This window comes from Ornithorhynchus anatinus, chromosome 11 (assembly GCF_004115215.2).
Source record: "Ornithorhynchus anatinus isolate Pmale09 chromosome 11, mOrnAna1.pri.v4, whole genome shotgun sequence".
Taxonomy (NCBI): Eukaryota; Metazoa; Chordata; class Mammalia; order Monotremata; family Ornithorhynchidae; genus Ornithorhynchus; species Ornithorhynchus anatinus.
The window spans coordinates 34,913,948-34,927,644 of NC_041738.1; the positions used below are offsets into that span (position 1 = coordinate 34,913,948).

Consider the following 13,697-nt stretch of genomic DNA (forward strand, 5'->3'; position numbering starts at 1 on the left):
AAAATGTATGGCATTATTAAATAGTTAAGAAAAGAAGTCCTAATGTGTGGTACGGGTGGTTTGCACACGTAGCTCCGCCCTAACGTTTATGATGTCTCCACAGACTCTGGCCGGATTCCCAGCCGGGACCCACTGGAGGCTTCTGTGATCAATGGGACTAATGGAGTTGGACCAGGATGGTGATAACTCGTGAGGGAGAATCTCTAAAATGAAATAACGGCACTGAATGACAAAAATCCAGCTTATCTGCTATCGCTCGGGAACCACTGTCCTGGATCCACGCTCCGTAATGGCTCACTCCCCTTTCCCTATCCCTAATTTCACCTCCCCCGATCCCTTCACGTTTCCCGGCCCCGCTCCACCGCCTCCTCCTCTTCTTCTTTCCCTTCCTCCTCCTCCTCCTTTTCCTCCTGGGTGCCTTCTGCTTCCTCAGGGCATTTTTTCCCACAGCACTCCAGACTCTCACGCATGAATGATGAGATTTGCTCTGCACAGATCACAGCATGTAATCCATGTATTACATTACACGGTTACTTGTCCTTTACATCAGAGCCCCAAAGTATTCACTTCCCAGACTTCTAGGGGAAATGATTTCCCCTATGGGAGAAAAGAAGAAGAATAAAAGCCAACAGATTCCCTGGTCTTCCCTTCCTTTATCCCCCAGAGTATTTCCTGAAGACACGATTTGGGATCATTTTGCTTTTGTTCCAATTTTGAGGTACTAACTTTTCATTCTTTTGTCTGGTGGTAAATGAATGTTTCAATATGATGAACTGATAACGGACGCACACTTACACCCTGGCAAGAAAATGGTGCTTCTCTCTGCCAGTATGGTGGAAAATGGCTAAACCAAAAAGGAAAAAGAAGGACTTATGGAGATGCCCTGAGCCCTGGACAAACACCTCTCCCAGTCCACCCCTACTTAACTTTTGACAAGACTGTGGTCCCTGGCGACTGACGACCCAAGGTTTCGGTGACGTCAGCTGATACCAAAGAGGATTTTTTTTTTTTTTGCAATAGGCGTTCTTAGTTCATTTTCATATGCTGAGAGACTTAAAGGAAAACTGCAGTGATGAGGTACAGTCCCCCACAGCGCTCACACCATAAGTACATAAAACATGAATTTGTAAAATAGCTTAAAAAAAAAAAAGAAATACTGTCACTGTTTTAATATCTCCTTTTGATAAATGAGGCTGGTGCGTCAGTGGAAGCTGACATTTTGCTAAAACTCGAGCCTGGATCCCACAGAATGAAACCCAGACCACAGTGGAATAGATAGGAAATCAGATATTCAGAGTTTGTTGGTTTGAGTTGGCTAATTCAACAGTCGCTTCCGGATGTTAAATATAACTTGCATTACAACAAGTCTGAGTCTCTCATCTCCCATTCATTCCAATGGAGAGAAACCTTTACCTGGGCCCTAAACTATACGGTCAAACTGTCAAGATGGCAGTTCCTTGTTTACGGATTTTTTTTTTTCCTTTTTCTTTTTTTTTTTTGACAGAAAGGTTTTTAGTTCTTTACTCTTCTTTGCATTTAGGAGGAGTTATCAGAATTTCTTATATCACACTGTAGTTTTCCTTCAAGACTTTTTTTGGTTGGTTGGTTTATTGGAAAGCATCAATCTCGAATTACCCGTCGTTTTCCAGTCTTCATCGAGCTGCTGTCAGACCACTGGAGAGCACAGCATTGTCTGAGCTGGGCTGGGACTGCTCCTTCACCACTGGATCTGCGAGAGAGATATTCCAAGTCAGCCAGAGCACTACAGGGCTCTGCACACAGTAAGCGTTTAATAAATACGGCTGAGTGAATACACGGCGCTTCGGTCGATGTTTTCAACCTGGTAAAAAATTCTTCCTCCATTTAACGATTGCGCGTTTACTAAATGTTCGTCACGTGTGCCGAGGTCTTTGAGCACCGTAAAAGGCGGCCCCGAAATCTAAGCAAACCTCAATTCCTCAATGTTCATTCCTGATTTTTAAAAGACTACAATCGGCTCTTGGTTACCCAAATGGGGTTTATACATACTGGGGAACATCCGTGTCGGTTTTCCGGGTTTCTTAAGCTATTTCTGAATTTTTAGAACAATAGTTGGGTTATTTATTGAGCATTTACTACATCTTAAAACTGCATTCATCAATGGGGTAGATACAAGATAAAACAGACATAGAATCCTGCCCACAAAGGGATACATATATATGGAATTTACAAAGGCAAAAATTGCAACCACTGCATTTTGGAAAAAGCATATCTGAAGTTAATTTTAAGCAGAGAGGCAACCGGTAGAATGTGCCTGGCTTCTGCCTAACCACCTCAGCAGTGGTAACTCTTCTTATTGCAAGGGCTGGAGGAAGCCTGCCAGTGAAGAGTCAAAAGAGGTCCACCTTCAGCAAGCAAGCGGGACTTGGGGGTCCATTTTGTTGTTGCGGGTGACGCCGCAGCTGAGGTTAAAGCGCTGCTTCTGCCACTTGGACGGCGGTAATCCTTCCTCTTAATTGGCTGACCATCGATCCCGCCCACTCGCTCTGTGGTGAACAGGGCTTGGGGTGTCTGGTTGGCGTTACGTGAGAATCTCGCAGCGAAAGTTAAAAAGATTTTCCAGTCATGCGTTCCACTGTGTCCACTAGGCTTCTACAAAAATCCAAGGAAGCCAAAAAAACAGCAGACTTCACAAGAGCTTTTTTCAATGCTTGACTTCCTGCAACAACTCTCTGGAGCTGATCCCAGTACCCAACAACAACCTTGGGTGCAAAGTGCCTTTAATTTTGTGCAGTCTAAAACAGCAAAACTGGATTTAGGAGCTGGGACGCCACAGCCCACCACAGTCTGTTTCTTTCTAAAATTCTGCCTCCTAAGTATTAAGAGAGACTTTCCCGAGACCCACCTCAGTGAACGGAACTTACAGAAATATGGGTGTTCCATAGCCTCTTTGGCAGTCAGCCTCTGTTGATGGTCGTAACGCAGAAGTTTGTCCAGAAGGTCCAGGGCCTCGGGGCTGACGAGGTGTCTATTTTCACTGTGGATAAAATTTTCCCAGCGCTTCCGTGAATGTCTGAAGAAAAGAAGAGAGCGTTAGTGAACAGTCTGAGAATAACAAAACCCCTGCAAACTACTGGGGCAGTAGTCACCTTCAAGTTCGTGCATTTCACGGAGCCAGCTTGGGCCACTGCTGTTCAGAGGGCACGGTGTCATTAACTAGCCCTTATCCTTAGGGACACAGCCACACCCAGTAACTCAACGGTAATCTCTCCTTCCAAATTTCATGAAGGATCACCTGCCAAAGCATGGGTAACATTTTCAAAGGCCTTTCTTCACAACTCAGCATGCTTGGTTGTTGGCAGGCCTGTTTTTCTTAATCCTAAACACATTCCCGTAGGTCCCGGAGGGATTTGTATACAAGAATCAGCCTAGCTAAACTAATTACGCCTTCCGCACTGATCTTTTTTTTAAAAACCATCTACAGTAATCCAGGTTTAAGCATTCCATTCTTTGGAGACAGACCCATACAATGTCCAAAAACTTCACAATGAAAACTCTGTCTAATCTATTAAGTACCGTGTTTATTTTTCAGGAGACTGTGTGGTCTAGTGGGAAGAGAGTCAGATTGGGAGTCGGGAGATTTGAATTCCAATATGGACTCTTGCCGTTTGGCTGCTGGGTGACCTTGGGTAAGGCACTCAACTTTTCTGAGCACGTTTCCTCCTCTGTAAAATGGGGATTAAATACCTGTTCTCTCTTTCCTTTAGACTGTGAACCCTACATGGGTTAGGGACTGTGTCTCATCTGATTAGTCTGTACCTACCTCAGTGTCTAACACATAATCAACACTTAATAAATCCACCATTATTTTTCCATAAACCTGGAGAGGAGAGAAAAAAATCACTGGATGGTAATGTCAGCTCTGTAGGTCTGAAACAGATTTAGTTTTTTAAAAAGGCATTTGTTAAGCACTTACTAAGTGCCAAGCACTCTTATGAGCGCTGGGGTAGGGACAAAGTAATCAGGTTGGACACAGTCCATGTCTCACATGGGCCTCACAGCCTTAATCCAGATGAGGTAACTGAGGCACAAAGAAGTGAAGTGACTTGCCCAAGGTCACACAGCAGGCCAGTGGTGGAGCCGAAATTAGAATCGAGGTCCTTGTGACTCCCAGGCCTGTGCTCTACCCCACCAGGCCACGCTGCTTCTCTATGTTAAAGATATGCTAAAGCCCTTTCTCTCTTACTTACTGTCCCAGGATATCATTGAAGTGTGGGTCCAGGTCTATGTGATACTTCTTCAGATACCCATATAGCTCATCTGTGCCCAGGACCTTGGCAATGCGGACAAGCTGCAACACAAAATAGACTTAGAGAACCTCACCGAAATGGCTTCGTCGTCGACCTGGGAAGCGAAAAGATATTCTGCCGAAGGAAGAGGGTTGCCGCCTGACCATCCGAGCTCAAAAGCTATTGCCTAACCTGAGAAATTAATCCATTACCACCTGGCAGAACAGCCCAGGCTTGGGGAGAAATCCATGCCTCTCAGTTTTTACCTCCAACATTGCAACTTTCGCAGCTCTCTGGATTTCAAGTTATCAAGACCGCCCATCCGCTTTCAGTCTGGGATGCGTCGGGAAATGCTTCTGCTTCTGTACGTATCGCCTTCCTGCCCGTCTTTCCTCCACCACCCCACAAGTTCCACCAAATGCCAAGAACATGGAGGTGCACATGGAAAAGTACAGGTAGAAGTGTACTAGCCACATACTTGTCACCCAAGATTACGGCCAGTCTTACATGGGTTGAACACGGCCAAGCACACTTGGGATTTTGCCTGACCATGCACGGGAAAATCCAACATTCAAGATTCCAGAAGCACTTCGGAGACCTCACTTGAGTACACCATCTGGGGAACTCTGGTCTAATGAACTCTGGGCTGATCTGAGTTTGGCTCCTGGCTCCATTTCTGACTCACTTTATATTCCTGGGAAGGTACTGACCTTTACTGGCTTCTGTATTGTCACAGGGATAGAGTTGTTTATTATTTGCCTTGTGGAGAGGTCGTGACCACGGAGCAGTTTAGAACGTACTCTGCACTCTCTGTAGAAACTCCAGGGTAGAGCTCACACCTCGTTAAATGCCCTAAGTGCCTAGTGCAGGGCGCTACATCCAGGAGGTGACTCAATATATATCATGGGGAAAGGCAGACAGATAATCCACCTAGATCCCTCTATACGATACTCTCCCATCTGCTCTTCCAGATAAAAGGCAACGAAGAAAATCACGGAAAAGCCAAATGGCAATTCCTTACCTGGTCGTAGTTGTCTTGACCGTGAAAGAAGGGTTCCTTCCGGAAGATCATGCTGGCTAACATACAGCCTAAACTCCACATGTCCAAGCTGTAATCATACATCTGGGGAGAAGAGGAAAACCATGTATCAGTATGGCAAGGGGACTGCTTTTTCCTCACCTCAGACCTCTCCGCTTTTATGTGGGCTTTATCAAGATCCCAGACTTGAATGTCCAAAGGGTGCAGGTATCGCTTTACCTGATAGTCCACGAGGAGCTCTGGTCCTTTGAAGTATCTAGAGGCCACACGGACATTGTATTCCTGAGCAGGATGATAGAACTCTGCCAGTCCCCAGTCTATGAGTCGCAACTATACAAACAACAAAAGGTACAAATGCAATCGGGAGTCCTTCTATTTAGCTCTTTCTTGGCAGGCAACGCGACCAAAGTCGATCGGACCTAAAATTTCTTATTAAGTGAGCCACCTCAAATGTCCAGCACTTTCATTCTTCCATTTCACACTTTCATTTGACCCCGATTATGGGATCATTTCTGGAATTATGTTTTTGGGGTTTTTTTTAAATGGGTATTTGTTAAGCACTTACTGTGTACGCATTGTTCAAAGCACGGGGGTAGAAACAAGCTAATCGGGTTGGACACAGGCCACGGCCCACATGGAGCTCACAGTCTAAATCCCCATTTTACAAATGAGGGAACTGAGGCACAGAGAAGTGAAGTAAATGATCCGTCCAAGGTCATACAGCAGACAAGTGGCGGAGCCAGAATTAGAACCAGGTCCCTCTGACTCCCAGGCCCATGCTTTTCCCACTGTGCCATACTGCTTTTGCAGCACTGGGTATGAGCTGTGTTTTGCAGCCTATTTGTAGAATTGTCTCGAGTTGCATAAAGCTCTTACTGGGTGGCTCATTCACTGCTGACAATACCAATTGTTAAAACAGCTAGCCAGTAGTTGAGAAGTGAACTAGCTATAGTTGGAAATAAGTTTAAAAAGAGCATTCAGGTTTGCCTAAAGGCTGTTGGGCGGTGGTGGGGAGTGGGGGTGGAAACCACACATCATCTGCTAAGGAATTCACAGGGAATATGCTAGTGCCAATAAACCATGGGATCCAGAATTTGGGAATGAACACTAAGTGACGCTGATGGCTTTCTGATCTAGGAACTTCAGGTGCTTGGGTTGCCTGCCTCAGGCCAGCAAAATCGCTTGAACTTTAGACCTGACGGCAAGCAAATTCGAAGTCAATATAATAATAATAATAATGTTGGTATTTGTTAAGCGCTTACTATGTGCAGAGCACTGTTCTAAGCGCTGGGGAGAATACAAGGAGATCAGGTTGTCCCACGTGGGGCTCACAGTTTTAATCCCCATTTTACAGATGAGGTAAGTGAGGCACAGAGAAGTGAAGTGACTTGCCTACAGTCACACAGCTGGCAAGCGGCAGAGTTCAGAAGCGAATGAAGGAGAGAGAAGATGGATCACACCAAGTTTAAGAAAATAGCTCAGCCCGCTCCGAAGCCTTCCAAAACCATCCTCCTGCTCGGAGGTGACAGTACCTTTTTCTGTTGGTGATCTATCATGACGTTGTGGGGTTTGACGTCTCTGTGCATGATCCCCATGCTGTGACAGTAATCCAGGGCCTGGCAGACAGATAAAATATACACCTTTGAGCCCCACAGAATGCTTCGGGACCTCAGAATCTGACCAACATCAAGATCTTCCTGAAATTCATCCACTCATGGCACCCCTGACCTAAGAAAAAAGTCAGAGCACCTGGCCTATAGTATCCATCACTGGAGGGTGACGACACTTCATTAAATACACTAGAAAAAAGGAGTTAGTTTAAACCCATCCTTTTCAGTTTGACTTCTGGGCGGTTGCCTCATGAGAGTTTCCTACCTTAATGAGCGCTATATATGTATTTCTTTAAATACGTCTGAAGCTTAAGACCTCTGACAAAAGGGCTTTAGAAATCTGCCTCCCTAAAAGACGGGTTCTCAGAAACATGGACGATATTATAACGTACTCAAAAATGGACTCTCCTGATTTGTTGTTCCTGATGAAGGGATCTGGTTAAGACCAGTGCCACTGCATGCCGCGAACCCACATTCGCTAACATCTCTCCCATCATCATCAGTGGTATTTATTGAGTGTTTTACTGGGTGCAGAGCATTGTACTAAGTGCTTGGGAGAGTTCAACGGTGGTCCCTGTGGTCAGAGTTCTAAGACTAGAGGGCTTGGGTCAGGGCACTACATTGCTCTACAACAGTAAATACATAAAAGGATATTTTTATAACTTTTGCTGGGGCTGTTCGACAGAGACCCAAAATGGAGGGGAATAGGGCCTGGCTTCACATTCTTACCCTACTGTTCCTTGTTTTGGACCTCCTGAGGGACCCCTTGGCCCCCATCAAGCAGTCTCCAGGCATCCACTGGAACTACAAAGTCCAGGAATTGACAAAACCATTTTTCGGGCACGACTATCAGGCACCTGCAATCTGATCCTGCCCAGAAATCAGCTCAGGCATGGTATGGGCCTATCCCATTTTGGGCTTAGCCTGAGTGGGCTGGGACCCTAATCTTCCACTGTGCTGAGCTCTCAGTTGCTATATCTTATGATGAAGACAGTGTATCTCCTACTGTTGAGCTGGAATTATGCACCTATTGCTTGCAGGGATCACAGACCAAGTAGGAAGTCAGAGTACCTATTTTATTGACCACCTTCTGAAAAAAGAACTACCGGGCTCTATTTAAGGAGCATAACTTTTGCCCTCCATTTAAAACCTAGACTATCTTACCTTAAATATAGTGTTTTTGTGCTGCCAGTGGGAGGTGCGAGTCAAAGTCCCAAAGACCTAATTTTATCCACAGGATGCCAGCAGTAGTGCCAGTTGAGTCAACGAGAAAGATCTAGTAAGATCATTCGGTCTTATCTTTCCTTCGGTCTTTCTGTGAATGCCCCAGATGCCATTCAGTGGAAAAAACAGAAAACCTGTCAAACTGATGCCACTGGGCCTAATGTCTTTTGCCTGGGAACTTCTCGGTTAAAATAATCACCCTGAGGGGGAAAAATGTATAGGCAGATCCAGATAAGAACATTTATTGGATTCACGTCTAGGGGATTTTTTCCCCCCATAGGTCAACCCACAATTTCTTCTGATAACTTCTGTCAATGATGTCAAAAGCCCAATGAATGTACTCTTATTCCATTTTGCATATTTTTTCACAATTCTTTACATTCCTTTCAGTGCGCCCACGTGAATGCTAAATATTTTCCTGAAAAAGTCCGCTCTCTAAAACTGTTTAACAAAACCCAACTCTGCTAAAGAACAAGAAGGTGGCCTTGACCTCCTGTCCCAAAACATCACTCACCTTTAGCAGTTCATACATATAAAACCGGATATCGAAGTCTGTCAGGATCTGGTAGAGTTGCTGGAATGAGGTAAAACAGAAGAGTCAGTTGCTGTTTCTTTTGTTTTTCAGTCTAATACTTTCCACAGGAAAGGTCTCGATGCTGAATTCAGAGGCAGACCGTTGTTTTTAAGAATTCTTTTCTTTAATATGTATCAAGGAGCTACCAGAGAGAACCAGAGACCAATAGGGAACATTCTGGTTTCACATCTGGGACAGGAAAGGGGCAAAAAAGAATGAATTCAAGGCTCCAGAGAGTCTCTCCATGATCATCCAGTAAGCGCAAATTACCTGGGAAGGGAGATGGTGCCTGAACTTTCTCCCTGGCTATGCAGCCACCACACAACTTTGCTCCGCCAGGCAATTTACAGAGCTCCCAATGAACTGTCAAATGGAGAGATGAGCTTCAAGAGGTCTGCTGGCCGACTTGGCAGAGTACCAGCCGGGTAGCAAGCTACTTGAGAAATAGATACAAAGGGGTGCTCCACTGGCGCTGAGGGTGCTCTTGGCACTTGGGAGAGCAAACCATCAAGGAGGTGGCAAGTTCGGTCTGCCAAGGGTGTCATAAAATCCCCACTACTCGAGCCCACGCCAAAGTAGAGAATGTTTAGTAGCAGGAAGAAATGGTCCTCGATCTACCTAGAGGGCAAGCGTAAGGATTCAGAGGTCACACTAGGAGGCAAAAATGGAAAGTTTTCTACTCTTGATCTACGGAAGACATCGCTATCTGCAGTAAAAATAAGCCCGCTTTTATATTCTCACTGGGTACTTTAATCTTTCAGCTGTTGTGAGGCACCAGAAAGGCATTTAAGATTCAAGACTCATTTTAATAGCCTCAAAGCGTTGTCACTTAACACCATTAAAATCTGTCACCCAACCACCTCCAGGGTGAACTAAACCCCTAGGTCATAATTAGCGCAAATGGAGCTTCTCTGGTATCTTTCTGTAACTCATCACTTTTAGCTATCTCATTCTTTCCGCTCCTAGTGTCAAGAAGAATCTCCACCCATGTCGGCAGACTCTCACCAGAGATGCTTGAAATGAAATGAAATCCAAATTGCTTTCTTAACAAAGTAAGAAGGATTTAACCTCCCTTCTCCCATCCCCCTTTAAAAAAAAAAAAATCGGGTCAAGTGTCTTCTCAAAGCCAAGTCCAACCATCTGATTTCATAAACTTTAAAGTTCGTGGCCTAGTGGATAGAGCACGGAAGGACCTGGGTTCTAATTCCGGCTATGCCACTTGTCTGCTTTGTGACCTTGGGTGAGTCACTTCACTTCTCTGGGCCTCCGTCACCTCATCTGTAAAACGGGGATTAAGACCTCGAGCCCCGTGTGGGACAGGGACTGTGGCCAACCTGATTAGCCTGTATCTTCCCCGGTGCTTAGAACAGTGCTTGGCACATAGTAAACACTGAACAAGTACCATAATCATTTATTATTTATTTTAGCTGCCAGCTCAGGGAACTGCCAGGCAGTTTCAGGGAAATCTCACTATGGGGGGATTGAAATTCCCATTCCAGAAACTAGAGCTGGCCTTGGAGCAGGTCCAAAACTAGAGCTGGCCTATCAGGGGCTGCCTGGGGAGCTCGGTCTGACCCAGCACCACCTCCGCACTCCCCCACCCTCTGCCAGACTCCATTCCTGGGGCCACCCCCGGCAACAGGCTTCAAAAATTCATTCGTCGTATTCATTGAGCCCTTACTGTGTGCAGAGCACTTGTACTAAGCACTTGGGAGAGTGCAAAACAACATTAAATGGACACATTCCCCGTCCACAAGGAGCTTACAGTCTAGAGTTGAGGGCAGACTAGTTCTCCTTCAGGGGAGTGATATTGACTTTAAATCCGAGAATCAGCGTGACCCCTCAAGGCTGAGCCTCAAGTAGGCTGCCCGAGTGAAAGGGTCGTTTGCCCAGACTGAAGAGGCAGTTGAAACACACTGGTGTGGGAGAAAATTCATTCATTCATTCAATCGTAGGTAGGGACTGTCTCTCTCTCTGTTGCCAACCTGTACTTTCCAAGCATTTAGAACAGTGCTCTGCACACAGTAAGCACTCAATAAATACGATTGAATGGATGAATTTGAGTGCTCAGGGTTTGTGCGAAACACTGTTCAAAGCACCTGGGAGAGTACGAAAGTGAACAGACACATTCCCTTCTCACGTGAGCTCACATTCTACAGGTGAAGACAGACATTAATGAAACTAAATAAACTACAAAAATGGATATCTGTGGGGTGATTAGGGACAGCGATTGGGTCCACCTTGTCTTGTACCAGCGGTTAATATGGAATTTGGCACAAAGCCCCTAAATACCACAATTATTATTATCACTCTTAATATTGTCGATTTCATTCTTACAGACGTTTCTTCCCAAGCCATGTCGGTTTTTTCTTAGGCATCGTTGTAAACTGAGTGGGGCTTAAAAATAAATGTCCTTGAGCTGTCAATGCGCTAATTATAAGTGTCCGTTACCAAGAGGCAGCAATGTTATTTAGGGTGCTTTTTCTATTTGGCACCATTTGGAGGGTATTGAGAGATGGACTTCTGTTTGTCATTATTAGGGCAGAATGACTGAAGGCAAAAAGGAGCCGCTCGTCGATTAAGAGGCTAAAGGAAAGGAAAAAAAAATCCCCTCATTGCCCCAGATTTAATGATACTGTCCTAAATTTAATTATAAATTAAGAAAGAGAACAAATGCCTAATTTTTCAATTTGACGCTTCAGTTCAGCAACAAGTTTGCACTGGGTTATTAGTTTCATTCACTGAAAGCGTTTGGGAGGAAGTGGAGGGAAGAACAGCTACCTCCCACCTTCTATTCACTTTCCTCCTTAATATCAGCAGTTAAGAGGGCATTTTATGTGATGAATGTGAGAGAAGACGACTTGCTTAGCATTCTTGTTCCATTCACAACTAGACGCACTTGGGCAAGACATGAGACACCACAAAGATCCCTTTAAAATAGGAAATTATTGGCAAAGCCTCAACTTTGAACTTAAATCTGTACCTTTTTTCATGGTATCTGTCAAGCACTTAGTATCTGCCCAAGTGCTAAGCACTGTTCAAAGTGCTGGCATAGATACAAGCCAATCAGGTTGGACAAAGTCCCTGTCCCACACGGGGCTCAGAGTCTTAATCCCCATTTTACAGTTGAGGTATCTGAGGTCCAGAGAATTTAAGTGACTTGTACCAGTGAATCTGCAGAGATCCCCTTCCAAAATAAAAACATAAAACAAAGCATCATATAACCAGCACTGCATGTTGATAGGACTCCTTAGCTACGGTCATTTTTACTCAATACAACAACATGTAGTGCCAAAGCAACCTCAGTGTTTAAACTTTCTTTTTAACTTAACAAGACAGATTCTTCCCCCGAGGGAGCTGATTATACAAGTTTTCAAGCATTAACTGCAACCTGAATGGCTTTAAATGAGGAAAATTCACACCCCGCCCAAATTTCGCCTGTTATAAAATATCAAGTCCCAAACCAGCCCCACCAATCAAGCCCAAGGAAAGATTAAGTAGCAAAATGTGGGGGTGGGGGAGATGATCTAGCATCGGTCCAAAGGGACCGTGGGAGAAACTCCAGATCCCAGAGTGAGGATTTGCTGGGGAGGGATCCCGTGAGGGCCCGATTTAGGCAGATTTCGTTTCTTTATTCTGTGGGAGACTATGTTTTAAATACAGATTATGTTTTCAGGACAGCAACAAGGCCTCCTCCTCCTGCACCATCACCTGGACTAGTGATCTAGTCAGGAAAATTCTCCCACTTGAGTAAAACTGCACTTCACCCATTCAATGTAAAAAATTGAATTCACCTTTAAAAGGTTATGACTCAGAAGTTACGTGAGGAAAAACGTGCACTGTTTTTCTTGCAAAACTTGTTATCCAGAATTCAAGAAGAAAAAAACCCCAAAACAAACCCAATATGCATACACCTATAATTCTATTTATTTATATTGACACCTGTTTACTTGTTTTGATGTCTGTCTCCCGCCTCTTAGACTGTAAACCCAGTGTGGGCACGGATTGTCTCTCTTTATTGCTGAGTTGTTCTTCCCAAGTGCTTAGTTCAGTGCTCAATAAATAAGACTGAATGAATAGAGAAATTTCTGAATTGTTAATTTTCTGCATCATCCCTGACTCCTCACACAGCCAAAACCCAGACACTAAATTTTGCACCACGCCCTCCCTTCCATCCCATCCCACATGGCAATCCTCTGGAAGGATAGCTCTGGAGATCTAAAATTAGGGACACTACTCTAATTCAAAAATAAATTTTAATTCAAGCTGAAAGGAGCTCTATTGTGGTTCCAAATGGGTCACCTTTTGTCATTTGTGTGTACACACATTAATGAGTGCTTTACTTTGACGCATCATTTATCACGATAGCACACCATATCAGCCTTTAGTCATCAACACTTGGTGCCAGCTCTGCAGGATTTCTATACAAATCAAAGCTACCATCTCTACCAACAGGCTTTCCATAAATAGAATATCACCGCAAAGAGATTATTTTAGATTTAAGGCACATCACAACAGCTTTTGCCATACTGAGAGTGAGAAGGGGAATGATTTCACCCGGTGCCCATTTTCCGACATCTTATGCACCGTTTCAACAGTCACCGGAACGGATAATGGGACACTTTCTAGTTTATTTGTTAATCCTGGCCATTTTGGGGTCTGGCTGCCAATGCAGGCTGTGAGGCATCAGACTAATTCTGTCCAGCCATGAGCCACGGCCCGCTTACTTTGAGATCTACTTGGTAGATCTTGAGCACTCGTGCACGGTAACTGCACGTAGGTGAAGAAAAGAATACACATACTCACCTTAAAATCTGTATTGTTGATGTATTCAAACACCAAAGCGGGGGTCTTTGACTGCAAGAAAGGAGAGTCGTTGTTTAAAACGGGCTCGAGAACAGCAGACTCAGCCTTTTCCACAAAGGCAGGCCCCCTGATCCCACTCAGCTATCAAAACAATTGCCTTGGCTCTTCTCTTAAGA

At 44.6% G+C, this 13,697-nt stretch overlaps 1 protein-coding gene across 3 annotated transcripts in view; it reads right to left on the reverse strand.

The window, feature by feature from the left end:
• CSNK2A2 (casein kinase 2 alpha 2) overlaps positions 1 to 13,697 on the reverse strand; it is a 31,687-nt gene that overhangs the window by 4,932 nt on the left and 13,058 nt on the right. For all 3 annotated transcript variants that reach the window (XM_007671987.4, XM_007671988.3, XM_039913411.1), the window contains exons 4-11: positions 13,522 to 13,572; positions 8,656 to 8,715; positions 6,840 to 6,923; positions 5,527 to 5,637; positions 5,290 to 5,391; positions 4,230 to 4,330; positions 2,904 to 3,052; positions 1,636 to 1,729 (exon numbers count right to left, since the gene is read on the reverse strand). In XM_007671987.4, coding sequence (XP_007670177.1) covers positions 1,653 to 1,729; positions 2,904 to 3,052; positions 4,230 to 4,330; positions 5,290 to 5,391; positions 5,527 to 5,637; positions 6,840 to 6,923; positions 8,656 to 8,715; positions 13,522 to 13,572 — 735 coding nt within the window. In that variant the 3' untranslated portion in view covers positions 1,636 to 1,652. The remainder of the gene's footprint in view (positions 1 to 1,635; positions 1,730 to 2,903; positions 3,053 to 4,229; positions 4,331 to 5,289; positions 5,392 to 5,526; positions 5,638 to 6,839; positions 6,924 to 8,655; positions 8,716 to 13,521; positions 13,573 to 13,697) is intronic.